Source organism: Melanotaenia boesemani, chromosome 9 (genome assembly GCF_017639745.1).
Source record: "Melanotaenia boesemani isolate fMelBoe1 chromosome 9, fMelBoe1.pri, whole genome shotgun sequence".
Taxonomy (NCBI): Eukaryota; Metazoa; Chordata; class Actinopteri; order Atheriniformes; family Melanotaeniidae; genus Melanotaenia; species Melanotaenia boesemani.
In genome coordinates, this window is record NC_055690.1 from 22,154,876 (window position 1) to 22,168,507 (window position 13,632).

General features: G+C 35.8%; 2 protein-coding genes across 5 annotated transcripts; one reads left to right on the plus strand and one right to left on the minus strand.

Moving 5' to 3' along the window:
* Positions 1-479: 479 nt before the first annotated feature.
* Positions 480-7,741, plus strand: aifm4 (apoptosis inducing factor mitochondria associated 4). Of its 4 annotated transcripts, none has more exons than XM_041995168.1 (19): positions 480-624; positions 1,191-1,297; positions 1,409-1,518; positions 1,602-1,711; positions 2,086-2,130; positions 2,220-2,301; positions 3,461-3,573; positions 3,687-3,773; positions 3,868-3,959; positions 4,117-4,247; positions 4,416-4,531; positions 4,625-4,696; positions 5,256-5,319; positions 5,727-5,803; positions 6,058-6,175; positions 6,301-6,399; positions 6,490-6,565; positions 6,650-6,754; positions 7,027-7,741. In XM_041995168.1, the coding sequence occupies exons 2-19, from the start codon at positions 1,209-1,211 to the stop codon at positions 7,055-7,057; spliced, it is 1,617 nt and encodes a 538-aa protein (XP_041851102.1). In that variant the 5' UTR covers positions 480-624; positions 1,191-1,208; the 3' UTR covers positions 7,058-7,741. The 4 variants fall into 4 exon arrangements, with proteins under 4 accessions (XP_041851102.1, XP_041851103.1, XP_041851104.1 ...); XM_041995169.1 differs by having other exon boundaries at positions 1,198-1,297; XM_041995170.1 differs by having other exon boundaries at positions 1,207-1,297.
* A 2,497-nt stretch (positions 7,742-10,238) lies between these two features.
* zgc:153372 (uncharacterized protein LOC767695 homolog) lies at positions 10,239-13,361 on the minus strand. The gene is made up of 10 exons (XM_041995172.1): positions 13,271-13,361; positions 12,704-12,837; positions 12,242-12,392; positions 12,030-12,166; positions 11,871-11,940; positions 11,703-11,784; positions 11,480-11,611; positions 11,265-11,407; positions 10,978-11,097; positions 10,239-10,763 (listed from the first exon to the last, which is right to left on the minus strand). Exons 1-10 carry the CDS (start codon positions 13,304-13,306, stop codon positions 10,686-10,688), a joined length of 1,083 nt encoding a protein of 360 aa, XP_041851106.1. The 5' UTR covers positions 13,307-13,361; the 3' UTR covers positions 10,239-10,685.
* Between the last annotated feature and the right edge of the window lie 271 nt (positions 13,362-13,632).

A 13,632-nucleotide genomic window follows, 5' to 3' on the forward strand; every position in this document is an offset into this window, starting at 1 on the left:
CAGACTCTTCAAAGTTTTATTCTTTCGTCTCTGTTTAATATTATATAGTTGTAGCTACTTGTTGGGTAATCGAGCAACATAATCATAAAGAAAAATAAATGGTTGTAAATGGTTGTGTAGCTTTAGAAAGCAAGAGTTGGCTTAGTTTATATATATATATATATATATATACGCGTGTGTGTGTATATATATAATTTTTATATAAATATATATTTTTTTTTTCCGGTGGAGACATTTATAAAGTGAAACTTTACCAGCTGCCAATTTTAATAACGTCGTTTTGTCAATGACTATGACTTTTACTAACTTTTAGTTTAGTAGATAAACTAAACTATAAACGTGCTTATTTACATGACTACAACTTTAATCTCGTCTTTCTTCCAGCGGCCGTGGCTTCTCTCTTCACACAGCAGCTTTGGTGTTGCAGGAATACGTAAGAACAAAAGCCTTTTTGTCCCTCTTCAGGCACGGTGGACTGTAGGAGGATCTCGCGGGTAGCACGAGAAGTCGTCAGCTGTCACGCGGGGAGTTCACTTGCAAATATACCTGCTGAGGATGCTGCCGGGGACGGGGTTGTATGAGCGAATGATGCGTTTCTGACCACTGCCAGGTGAAAGAAGACAGGTGAGGACCATGTAACGAAACTTCATTTTCATCCAGTTAGTTGTACAATGTAGATAATTTATCTGTGTAATATCAGCATTTTTAGTTTATGTATTAAAATGTTCTGATATAATTTATTGATTTGTATTCTTTCAAAGAGATTTAGGCTACACACACACACACACACGCACGCACGCACACACACACATATATATGGTAGGACTTTTTTCTTCCTTTTTCTGGTCGTATGGTGAGCATAGAAAAGACATGCTCATCGATGAAGTGAATTAAACCTTTCTCTTTTTCCTTTTTTATACCTTTTCTCATTAAATGGTTTTGACAACATGATTTAGTCGTGACAAAGTGTAAATCTTAAAATTATCTTTGCACCCAGTCAAAAGTGATGTCTGATGTGTATAAATAAGGTTAAAAAGGGCAATATTTCTGAAGATAAAATTATTCCAACTTTAAGGGCAACCAGGTGAAATAACCAAAGATTGATACAGTTGAAAAATTAAGTAAGTACCTGTACATTGTTCTGTATGTGTACAGAACCAACCTTAATTACCTGCAATTTATGTCTGCTGATCTGAGTGTTTGCAGGAATGAACAAGCACAAAGAAACAGATCAAACTGGTGAGCAGGAGGAAGTGACAGAACTGGTTTGTCAGGAATCCGACCTCCAAGATGGACAGTGAGTTATAACTTTTTTTCTCACTGGAAAAAGATATATCTTTTTCTAACTAGACACTATTACCATAAAATTTGACCATTTCTCTCCCTTTGCACTTTTTGTATTATGAAGAATGAGAGAAGTTGCTGTGGGGGATCAGAAGGTGTTACTGGTCCGTACCCGGGGTCAGTACAACGCTGTTGGAAGCAAGTGCTCTCATTACAATGCCCCCCTGATTAAAGGTAAAACTGTCCTTTACTAACACATTTTTTCTCTCTGTTTGCAAATATACAATAAGTTAATGTATGAAATGATCCATTTCCAGGAGCACTGGTTGGTGAGAGGGTGAGATGTCCCTTTCATGGCGCCTGCTTTAATGTGAGAACTGGAGATATAGAGGAGTATCCTGGTTTGGACTCTCTACCCAGTTATAAGGTAAAATAACATTTATTTGTGTATTTTAGTAAATTTCTTCTCCTAATACAAGTGTAAAACAAACACATTTTGTCAAGTTGCATTTGTGTTGTTCTAGTTGCTTTAGTGGATTTAACTACTTCCACACTACTTTTAGTGGCAGGTTGCAACACAACATACAATATATTGTGCCTTTGAAGCCCATCAACCTGAACCTCTAGTTCATTACACTTTTATATTAAGGAACAGATGTCATTATTTATTATTGATCTTTCTGATACTGTTTTTCAGGGTGGGTGCTGTTGTTATCATTTTGTTTTTGTTTTTTTAAAGGCTGAATTCTGCATTTACAGACATAATTTTATTTATTTTTTTTGTTTTGTTTGTTTTGACAGGTCAAGATTGAGGATGGCAATGTTTACGTTTCCATCAATAAAAAGGTGAGTGATATAAGTAACAGGCACTAAAAATAAAAATAAAAAAATCTTCCTTTCATTGAGTATTAATAATCACCATTTATGCCCCTCAGTCTCTGTCTCAGTCCAAGAGGGTGAAGGAGATGTGCACGATTCAACCAGACACCAAAGATACCATTGTACTTGTAGGAGGAGGTAAGATCTGGATGTAATATAAGTTCAGGTCTGGTGCAATTTTCCTGGCAGTCTGGACACTTTTAGTGCAGCATTTGAACTACTGGTTAAAGGAAACAGATTACATCCTTTTTTTTAATAAGTTGACATGATTTCTTAATGAAATGTCAGACACATTTATTTTGCCTAAATACCACAAAGACATAAAAATACTCCAACTTTACAGATCTGTTCATAGAGCTGTCTTTAAGCGACACACTGGACTCCACCCTCTTCTACTGCAGAGTGTCCTTCTTTTGAGGATAATTGTAAAGCTTTGTTTTATTATGCAAACACAAATTACACTCTATAATCCTTAAAAAACTTGTTGATACCATTTTAGAGAGTACCTTTTGGGGCTGAAAGCACATGCTACCGTTCATCAAACTAACTGAGATATACTGGACTGGAGATTTTATTCTCTAATACTTACATTTCCATTGTTTTTGTTTTGGCCACAGAGAGGCTGGGGTTGCTAAAAAATGCTACCAGATGCTAACTGAAACTAAAAAATAGTGTCTAATTAGATATTCATTTGCAACAGTATTGATACCGACACTGCTGTCAGTTCCTCCAGTTATGACTTAGCACAGCAGGACCACTGCAGACAATCTTATAGCCCATCTACTTTCAAGCAACTGACCAAAGGAACACCAGCTGACATTTAATACTGAGCTTTCTGAGACAGTGCAGCACACCAGTGTGACTTTTTTCCCTCAAGTAATCATCACCTATCTCCATCTGGAGCACCAGGGCTACTGGTGTTTGAGGTCTGAAGCTTTAAATTAATAATTTTCCCCTCAGTTGTATGAAAAATTATATGAAGTATCAAGTATTTTCCTGATTAGTATCAAGCTTGAAATTATGGTATTGTGACAACCTTTATTAGTACTGATTCATCTTTTAGCTGCAATACATTGTATATGAACCAGTTCTGCTGCTATTGTTAATGCTGCTTTTAACATAAGCAACAACAGAGGAACTCGAATTTCAAGCTTCTGGCTGGACAAAACAAAACATGGAAACACCAACAAAGAGTTAAAGCTGAGGTTACTTGGTGGGGCAGGCTGGATTATTCCACTCTGACATGGCGTTGTGACATTACACAAGACTACAAGTCTGAACAATTTTGTGATTTCAGGCCCTGCCTCTCTGGTTTGTGCTGAGACACTTCGACAAAATTGCTACCAGGGACGCATTATCATCATAACCAAAGACAGCTTGGCTCCTTTTGACAAAACAAAACTGAGTAAGGTAAGAACTTGACCAGACAGGAAAGGTGACCTTTACGGTATATCAGACCATCCCTCTGTCCTTTGAATGAATAGCGTGTTTCTTTCAGTGTGATTGTCTTTCATCTCTTTCAGGCTTTGAATGTGGACAGCAGCAGCATTCTCCTCCGGACAAGTGACTTCTATCAGCAATATGGGATAGAGGTGCTGACACAAAAGGAGGTGAGACGCTGTATGAGGTGTTGGTGATATGATCTCACACAATGTGGGATATTACATTTTACTGTGAATGCCCCATATGTGGGTTGTGTTACAGGTGGTGTCTGTGAACCCGGCTGACAAGCTGGTGAAGATGAGTGATGGCGTCTCGCAGCATTATGACCAGCTCCTCATCTCAACAGGCTGCAGGTGAGACCCATCATCTCATGCTCTTCCTTCAAAGCTTTGATACTTAAAGGCAAACTTGCCACAGTCTAAATAAAAAAAATGCAAGAAGACGTGTGAATGTTTTTTTGCAAGGATTATATGAAATAACCGCAGTAAAGGAGTCCATGTTTTTTTTCAGAGCACGGCCGCTCAGCTGTCCTGGTTCAGATTTGAAGGGAGTGCAGTTGCTTCAGAGTTATGAAGATGCTAAAGAGATTTACTCCTCCTCCCTCGGCAAGAAGGCTGTTGTAATTGGAGCATCATTCATAGGTTACTATTGCACATCTTTATCAAGAAACATTTCCTCAGTCACAATAAATTCCCTCACAAGTCAATATGCATTCAAACATAAGACCTAAATCAGCTTTCCTTTATGAAAAATGACATATTGGATATGGTAAATTTACACATTACTGAAGTTTTTTCATTCTTAATTAGGTATGGAGGTGGCATCATACCTGTCAGACAAAGCTGCCAGTGTGGCTTTGGTTGGCACTACCAATTACCCATATGAGAAGTCTCTCGGACCTGAGATTGGCAAGATGAGTATGCAAGTAAGAAACAGTCATAACATCTACCAGATGCTGCTAAATATGATTTGTCCTTTATTTTTCTTTTCCCCAAATCTGCTTTTTCCTCTTTTTTAGATGTTGGCAGAACAAAATGTCAAGTTTTACATGAATAATGCTGTGACTGAGATCAGAGGAGAGAATGGCAAGGTAGGTTTGAGATGTGGAAAAGATTTTACTCATAACAATAAGGAAATTTAACCCATAAAGGCCCGAGCCATGAAGAAATGGTAAGAAAAGTCCAATTTTTTAAATATGAGGTCTTTATTTGGCCCTTTAACAAAATGTAACAAAACATTTAACATTTATTTGGGGGGATATCTACCATTTAGTACCATGTGATAGTTTAAAAATATTATAATATGGTTTTCTGCTTCTGGGTATCTATTAGGAGACAGAAGATGAGTATCAGATTGTGTTCAACAGGATTTTAAGGAAAGTTTAAACCATAAATTGAAGCAAAATGAAACTGTATGTGACAAATATGTCACGCTGTGCTCTTATGGGTTAAATGCCTCAGCACATTGTGACAGTCAGCATGAGTCAGCACTGTTTCAACAATGGCAAGGTCCTAAAACTGAAGCTTTATTATTAACCTAATTTACATCTGTGATATGTCAAAATATATAAACATAAAACAAGTTCATTCTCAATATTGTCTAATTTATTTAATGTTGTAAATTTCTAAACATAATCGGTTTTTATTCAGGTGAAGGAGGTGGTGTTAAAAAGTGGTGCAGTCCTGGAAGCTGATGTGGTGATTGCTGGAATTGGTAATTATGATCTATTACAAGGTGTTGGGATGTTTAGTTTATGCATTTGCAAAATGAATAAAAAAATGTTAATTACATATAATAACAAATCAAAGACAGTACTTACTCCTCAGCTGTGAAAGCCTGTACGGCTTATATGAACACTTACACAATGAAAAGAACAATACACAAACAGTATGTATCATGTAAAATTAAACATGCTAACAACAAATAATGAACAACCGTGTGGGACAAATAATCTAAACCTGTTTTTCTTTTGTTTGTTTGTTTTTTTTTGTTTGTTTGTTTTTGTTGTTTTGTTTTTTTTTGCCTACAGAAAATTTAGAAATGCCTATCTCAGATTTTACCTATAAAAATTTGTGGACCTCTGTTGGTAAACACTGCAAGCGCTACCATATGTTTTTCAGGTGTTATACCCAATTCAGACTTCTTAACAGGAAGTAACGTTGCAGTGGATTCAAGGAAGGCCGTCATTGTTGACAAGGTAACATGGCCAGTAGAGTAAAACCTAAAGCCAAACTCTAAACACCTTGTTTCTGAAGCATAAACATAGGTTTGCAGCTTTACATTTGTGACATAAGCCAAATGATGCAGGTGTTTGTTTATATTCGTGAATATAGCATAGTGTAGGATTCTTGCAAGTCATTGAGTCCAGCTGACTGGAGTAGGTTTTTTTCGCCATTTGTTTTCATTCTAAGCCCATGTTGGCTTTTGTAATGAGCTTATTTGTTTGAACAGTTCATGAGGACCAATGTTCCAGACATTTTCAGTGCAGGAGACGTTGCGTCCTTCCCTCTCACCATTCGTGGTGACCAGCGGGTCAACATTGGTCACTGGCAAATGTCACAAGCTCACGGTAAGACACTCAAAATACTCGTTTTCCTTTATTCTGTTCAGATAATCCTTCATTACTGTCTTTGATTTACCATAAACATGCTGTGGGTTTAATTAATGTGATGCCGTTGCTCTTTTTCTCTCCAGGAAGAGTAGCAGCTCTTAACATGCTAAAGAAGCCAACCACAATTGAGTCTGTCCCTTTCTTTTGGACTGCTTTGCTGGGAAAGAGTTTCAGATACACAGGTTAAATAAAAAATGTGACTCACATTAGAATATTTAAGCTATATTCATTTGTGCTAAATCTAAGTTCCCACTCTCATTTTATATGTTTAGGCTATGGGGAAGGATACACTGAAATCATATTCAAAGGCAATGTGGAAGAAAGGAAATTTCTGGCTTTCTACATAAAGTGAGCAGCTGTGAAGTAATTCTTCATACAGCTGAATATTAATTCTTAATATTTGTGTTGAATTTCTCTTGTTTGTGTTAACAGGGATGATGTGGTGGTAGCTGTGGCCAGCCTGATGTTTGATCCTGTTGTGGCTCAGGTTGCAGAGCTGATGGCGCAGGGCAAGACCTTTACTAAAGCACAGGCTCAGTAAGGGATAGCGTTCATACAAACTTCTCATTAACAATCACCCTAGAGCTACAAATGGGGGGAGGCGGGTAAACTGGTTTATATTTTTTTCTTTTTTGTAAATTTGGTAAAATAAACAAAAAATGTTTGTAATAGATTTAACAGTTACTATATATGTAACAGTTATGGAATATTAGAGAATGTTACAGATAGAGCTGCACTAAAACCATTTTGGTCATTTAAAGAAGTGTCAGGACTGAATATATTTATTTCTCCCTCCCTGATCTTTGCAGAGCTGATGACCTGAGCTGGCTGCAGATGTAATTGGATGCTTCCAGGAGCAGAACTGCTCAGTGACGGACCATGTCGCCTCTCTATTGTTTTCTCTATCTGTTTATTAGATAGTACCTAATTGGATTGTTCCATTTATTGGCTCAGGGCCTCTGGAAAACCGATTAAACTTCATGTCCTTTTTTACTCCACAGTGCTGTAACCATGGTAGCATACAAAGCTTTATTGATTTTTCTCTTTGTTCACTCTCAATAATCAGATCTCGCTGTTTTGAGTGGAGTGGACTTAGAGTGTGTGTTTATTTAAACTTTAAATTAGATATTTGAAGTGGTTAACCATCACAAGGAGTGTATGCACATGTTTTCTTTGAGTTCTAAGAATCCAGACAATCCAGTCTGCCAAATTAAAACTTAAATGTCATGATTACTAGAAAGATGTGAGTCAGAGTAGATACCAACCACTTCCATGGTTGGAAGTGGTAAATCCAAGTTTGAATTCTTTCATAATTATGAAACACTTATAGATTTTGGTCAATTTTTTTGGCCTTAACCACCAGACAAAAAGACCACAACCATCTGAATTTTCATTTATTTTCTGATCCTTCAGATTCTTGCTCCAAACAAATCAGCATGTTGAAATTAACACATTTGGGTATAAAATAATTCAAACATTTGTTTCATGAAAAACGTATGATTTAATGAGTGATGTAAAAGCTGACAAGACACTCCTAATACATATTGGCTTAAATATCTATATCTACATATCAAACTTTGTTTATCTTTTTTTGCTTTAAATTGTTTCACCTTAATCATTCCGCACACATGCATTATTAAAAGACTTTTTAAATTAAAATTTTAAATTCATGAAAGTTCTTTTTCAACAAAGACACACAAGGATATACTTAACATATGGCTTGGGTGACTCATGCATTGTCTGGTGGTTTTTTAGTAATATGTAAAGTGATTAAATGAAGCTAATGCATTAAATATTTTGAAAAGTAGACTGTCATTTAGTAAACTCACTGAAAAGTTTGGTCATTGTTAGAGTAACAATATATACAGTCTATTCAAGCATATCTTAAATAATTAGTTTAACTTTTAAAATATATTTAAATTGATTTCAGTTACATAAAATGCATGTATTAGGCTTTGTTGAACACATATGTCAGTTTAATTTTTTTCTATTATTGTTTCAGTTGATCTGGGTGTACTGGGATAGAGGGGTATGACCGAATGACACTGGTGCTATTTTTTTTTTATTAATTTAAAAATCAATGAGGTGGGATAAAAAAAATAACCAAATTAATAATGTTTTTCATTTTATTCTATTTAGGTAACAAAACTTAAACATGCTATTTTAAAGGGTTTCATTTAACTATAAAATACTGTTTACAACCGATTGTAAGAACAGCTAAAAAGTTCGACTTTCATGTGTACTGTAAAGCATTAATCTTTTATAATACAAATGTTTACATGTGTTTTATTGTTTATCGTCTGTCATATACTGTTAAACACATACTTGTGATTCATGGTTAACTTGAGTGTCTGAAACTGAAATAAAAAATATAATCAAACAATAAAAATAGCAGTCTGTGGTGTTTTTTAAACAAATCTAAAAAGAGAAGTTTAGACGTTTTGTGGTTTGAAGACCAGGAGAAACTCGTCCATGCGTTCATCATAGACTGGAATACTTTAATGGAGGATTTCCCAAAAGGTGTATTCAAGAGCTGCAGCTTATCCAGAATACATCTGTCATATGTTCAGGGAATGTGAACTAATCAGGGCTCAAGATCCAAGGACAGATCAGTTAGCCCAGACTTAACGTGGAGAAGCAGCCTTTATCTGTTATGCTGCAAACAAGTAGAACAAAATTTCACCAAATGTGGATACATTTAAATCCAAGTTAAAAACATTTCTTTCCTTATGTGCCTTTTCATGAAATCGGCATGGTATCTTTTAACTGATCTAGGCTGTTGCTTTCTTTTAATCATTTTAATTTATTTTATATGGTTTTATTAGGATTTTTGCACATTTTAATTGTCTTAATATGATTTTGTTTCTCCTTAAGTAGTTTTTAAAATTTAAGAAATTTATATTTTTAAATATAATAATATGCCTTGCTTTGCTTTATTTACTGTTCTGTTTAGAGTTTCACTTCCGCATTATCTGCTCCCTGTCATATTTACTGTTGTATGGTTATTTGTCTGCAGCAGCTTGTCTCCTCAAATTGCATTTATTAGACCATTAATGCTGCAGCTTCTCTACGAACAAAAAGAAACAAACCCATACCACCGTGGAGAAATGTGGAAATTCAAGAGCTGAGAGAAAAAGGAGGAAGACTAAACTAACTATTCATTTAGAAAATTTTCAGGAACAACTTAAAATTTACAATAAAGCAGTTAAACAGGCCAGGACCTTTCACTTTTCAAATCTCCTCACAGACAATAAAAACAACAAATCTTTAAATAAACACAGTCCTCACATGCTGACATCATGGTGCATGTGAGGACTTTGCAGGTCACTTCAGAAGTAAGATCAATGCTATTAGATCCAGCTTTTTATCTCAACAAAAAGGTTGATTTTAATATAGCTTAAGCATTGTTTTTACCTGAAGAAACACTAGAGAGTTTTGTTGTTGTTGATGCAAAGATCGAGTCGAGTTTTCTCTCAACTAAACCTTTGATTAACTAACATTTTTTAAACTAAAATGTGAGTGATAGGCCAGATGTAGCAAGGCACGATATAGTTCCTATTGCACCTCCTCTTTTTGCATTCTTCATAGGGGATGGAAATGAAGTAGCATTGGTTCAGCACGTCGATCAATGGTCCATAGGTGTAAAGCAGGAAGCCCTCCACAATGAGGATGTGAGTTTCCACATATCCTTTGTAGTCATAATAATGCAACAGTTTTTATAAAAATTTAACACATCATGTTTTCTTTATTATGTTTTTTTTCCCCACTTAGTTGCATTGACTGCAATGGACTTGCAGCTTGTCCAGTTTGTACCCTACCTTTGCTCAGTAGCTGCTGGGATAGGCTGCAGACCCTGTGACCCAGCATTGGAATAAGCAGGTTTAGGAAATGGATGGATGCACCGAGCTTTTTTTCTGTTTTGCTACTTTGAAATCAAGTAATCTGACTATACCAACTCTCAATGCTTACTCAAGAGGAAATTTTAAAGTTTCTCTCCATGCAGAGACACTTTGAGGCAAACTAGTGCTGCATAATAACTGAATTTTTATTATTGCACAGTCATGAGAATGAATGCATTTCAGTCTTTGATCTCCATCAACATATATGGCTTTTTCACATGTAAAACCATTTTCAAACATGAACAGTGTCCAACAGATAATTAACAACCAGCTGATTGTATGAAATGAAATAAAATTAGATTTAAAGATATTTAATAAATCCTTGAAGATAAATTATAACAATGATTCACTGCGTAATTAGCATTGTAAAATTTAACAAAACTTAACTGAATTAAATACTGACTCCACTGGTCTGGGCACATCTGAGATAATCTGAAAAACACTTCCTGACAACAAGAAATTATTACATTAGTAGTTATTACTAAAAACATTCATTTTAAAATGTGAATATGTGTTAAAGTTCTTTTTTTTTAATCTTTAAATACTTTCTTCTGGTTGCAGCTGCCCTTTCATTTGCCGGTTTTGGAGCATTGCTTCACAGAGGACCCCCGTTGGTCGGCCAGAAGAAATGGGTTGAGGTGACAATACTGAGAAAAAGAAAAAAATAATTGACATTCAATCTTACCACAAACTTTTTATTTGCAACTGATGTAAAATGTTTATAATAAATAGTTGAAGTTGCATACTTTAAACTTTTACAGTATTTATTTTTCAAGATCATGCATGAAATTATGCAGCTAAAAAAAATCATCTTTGAGATTTAAAGTACTGTAGCCACAGTACATAAAGAATAAGAGGTACCTGTGTCGGTTTGGAGTCGGACTCATGTTTCTCTAACATTTGGATTTGGAAATCCTTTGAGAATCTGGAACACTGCAGAATTGCTGCCATTTCTCCATTTACCTCCACTGCCTTATCTTTCTGCAAAAGATAAGGGCAAACCCAAACCTTGATTATGAATACCTTTTATCCTTTATCAAAACCTACAATGACCTTTTGGATTAGTAAGTGTCAGATTAATACAGTATATGTCCCTGTGTAAATATAGATAAAACACAATTAATAACTGGCCCAACTGAACTTTTCACCTGGAAACAATGGGACGAATCAAAGTCCAGCTGATCTGGAAACTCTGCCACTGTTCCTTTATAAGTCACAGATGCACTTGACATCACTGGACAATTGGGCAGCTTAAAGAGCCGGTAAGTGCCTGAAGCATACTTGATGTCACCTGGAAAACACAGCTTCATTCAGCTGCAGAATAAGTTATTATCTGGTGTTGCTTGAAGTTATCTTATGTTACCTGCTTTTGCTTTGAGCTCACTGTTGTGGACTTCAATGAGGCTTGCTGAAACAAGGTAAGGGGTGCTGAAACCAACACCAAGGGCCAATGGAATAAAGTCTTTCCAAAACAGGGAGCCGCCCATTCCCTCGCCTAAATCAGAAAAGAAAAATTGATTGTAGAGAGATGATTATTTGTGTCACAGATACTTCCCTTTCAGTTCACTAAAGTTATGTTATTTTACCCCACAGGACTGGATCCTGCTTCATTTGAGCAGGAATTATGCTGCTGGCATACATGTCACTGAAATAAAATTCTCCTCCTTCCTGGATGAAATGAGAGGAATGAAACACAATGTAGTGTTATTTTATGCTTTTTTTCCCAGTGAATTGAGGTAACTCTTCAGACTAACCTTTAAGACATCGTAGGCTTGTTGTAGCACTGTTTTTTTATCGGGGCACAGACATATTACACAGTTGGATCTGGGATTACAAAAAAAAAGCTGATTTATTAACCTATCAAGTTTATTTCAACTGACAAAAGAAACAGATATATATATATTCTAACATACATCACAACATCCACTGAGTCCTTCTGTATGCCTGCCTCATTGAGTTTCTCCATGTACCCCTGGACAAAAGTGACATTGGGCTTTTCATGGCCAAACTTCTTTTGATGATACTCAACATACTGACAAGACGCAGTGATCTAAGGAAATACCAGTAAAATCAGTAGTAAAAAGTACGGGGATCAGGTGTAATGTGTCCAGCTGTGTGTAATCACCAGCTCCTCTGTCATATCGATTCCTGTCACATGTCCGTTTGGTCCAACAAGTTTACTAAAGGCAAAACAGTCTCGTCCAGAGCCGCTGCCCAGGTCCAGGACTCTGCAGCCCTCGAGCTTCGCTGGAAATGGAAGACCACACCCGAAGAATCTGAAGAAAAATATTATTGATAACTTTTAAAGGGAAGCACAGACCATGGATAAAGTCCAGTGATATGGACAAAGACTTCTGCCAGTAATGATATTCTTTCCATAAGGTAATAAAAGGGAAACTAAGTATCTGCCCTGTCATTACAGTAATCAAATAAAGTAATCTAACTACTAAATAATTGCATAACTAAGCGAGAACAAATACTAGATTTTGACATAGTGCCTGTTAAGATAAACAAAAACATTTTTTCCAGTTATTGCTGGTGAAGATTAGATTAAAAAGTCAGTTCAAATTGCTTTTTCTAGCTGTACCTTTTGGTAACCTCGGGGTGAACCAGACTCAGAGCTTCTTTGACACTTGTTGGCAGTGGGCTGCAGGACAAACTACAGGAGGCAGCACTTGTTTGCAAATCACAAGAAGACTCCAGCCGACTGCCATAGTATTTCTGAATGTATGACATATGTGTTTAAATATTTTATACAATGAACACATCTTTACACAAACTGCCTCACAGGATTGTTAGGTCTGATTCAATGCTGAAACGACATTATTGGTGCACAAACATATCTTGTAATATTGAAATATACCACCAGTTCGTCTAATTTTATTGATTCAATTCAAAACTGTCTTTCACAGGTTTAACCGTAAAATATATTTTCGATGCACCTTTCAGGAACAGATTTCAATTAATTAATTTCCGACACACTGAGCAGACAAACAAATAAAGAATAATAAATGAATAACTGATTTATTTCAAGATTTTTGATGAATCGACAAGTAAATTGGGATAACTAAACAAAAACAAACATACGACATTCCCACCAATTCCAAATGAAAGTATAGTTAATGCTTCTGATCTACAGTTTACGTTAAAGTACCTTAACGTTGTCCCGGACGTCGTCACTTTTCACCATTTTGCTAGATAGAAATGAAACGTTGCGTAACCTGGCAACGATCGGGTATGGGCAGAGAAGGGCCTCTTCCGGTTTAGTTTGTCATAATAAAAGCGTGGCAAATTTAGACGGAAACTTGCTGAATAAATTAAATATTTCCCTAAAATGATTCGAATATTATATATGAGTTCACTAAAATTACTTCATGATTATTGGAGAGATACAAAATGTTAGTTACTTTGGGTGGATACCATCTTAGTACGAAATAATCAAATTCGAAGAAATATTCAGTGTTACCTTTTACATGGGGAAACCTCAGATGCTCAAGTGTAAGAAAATATATATAT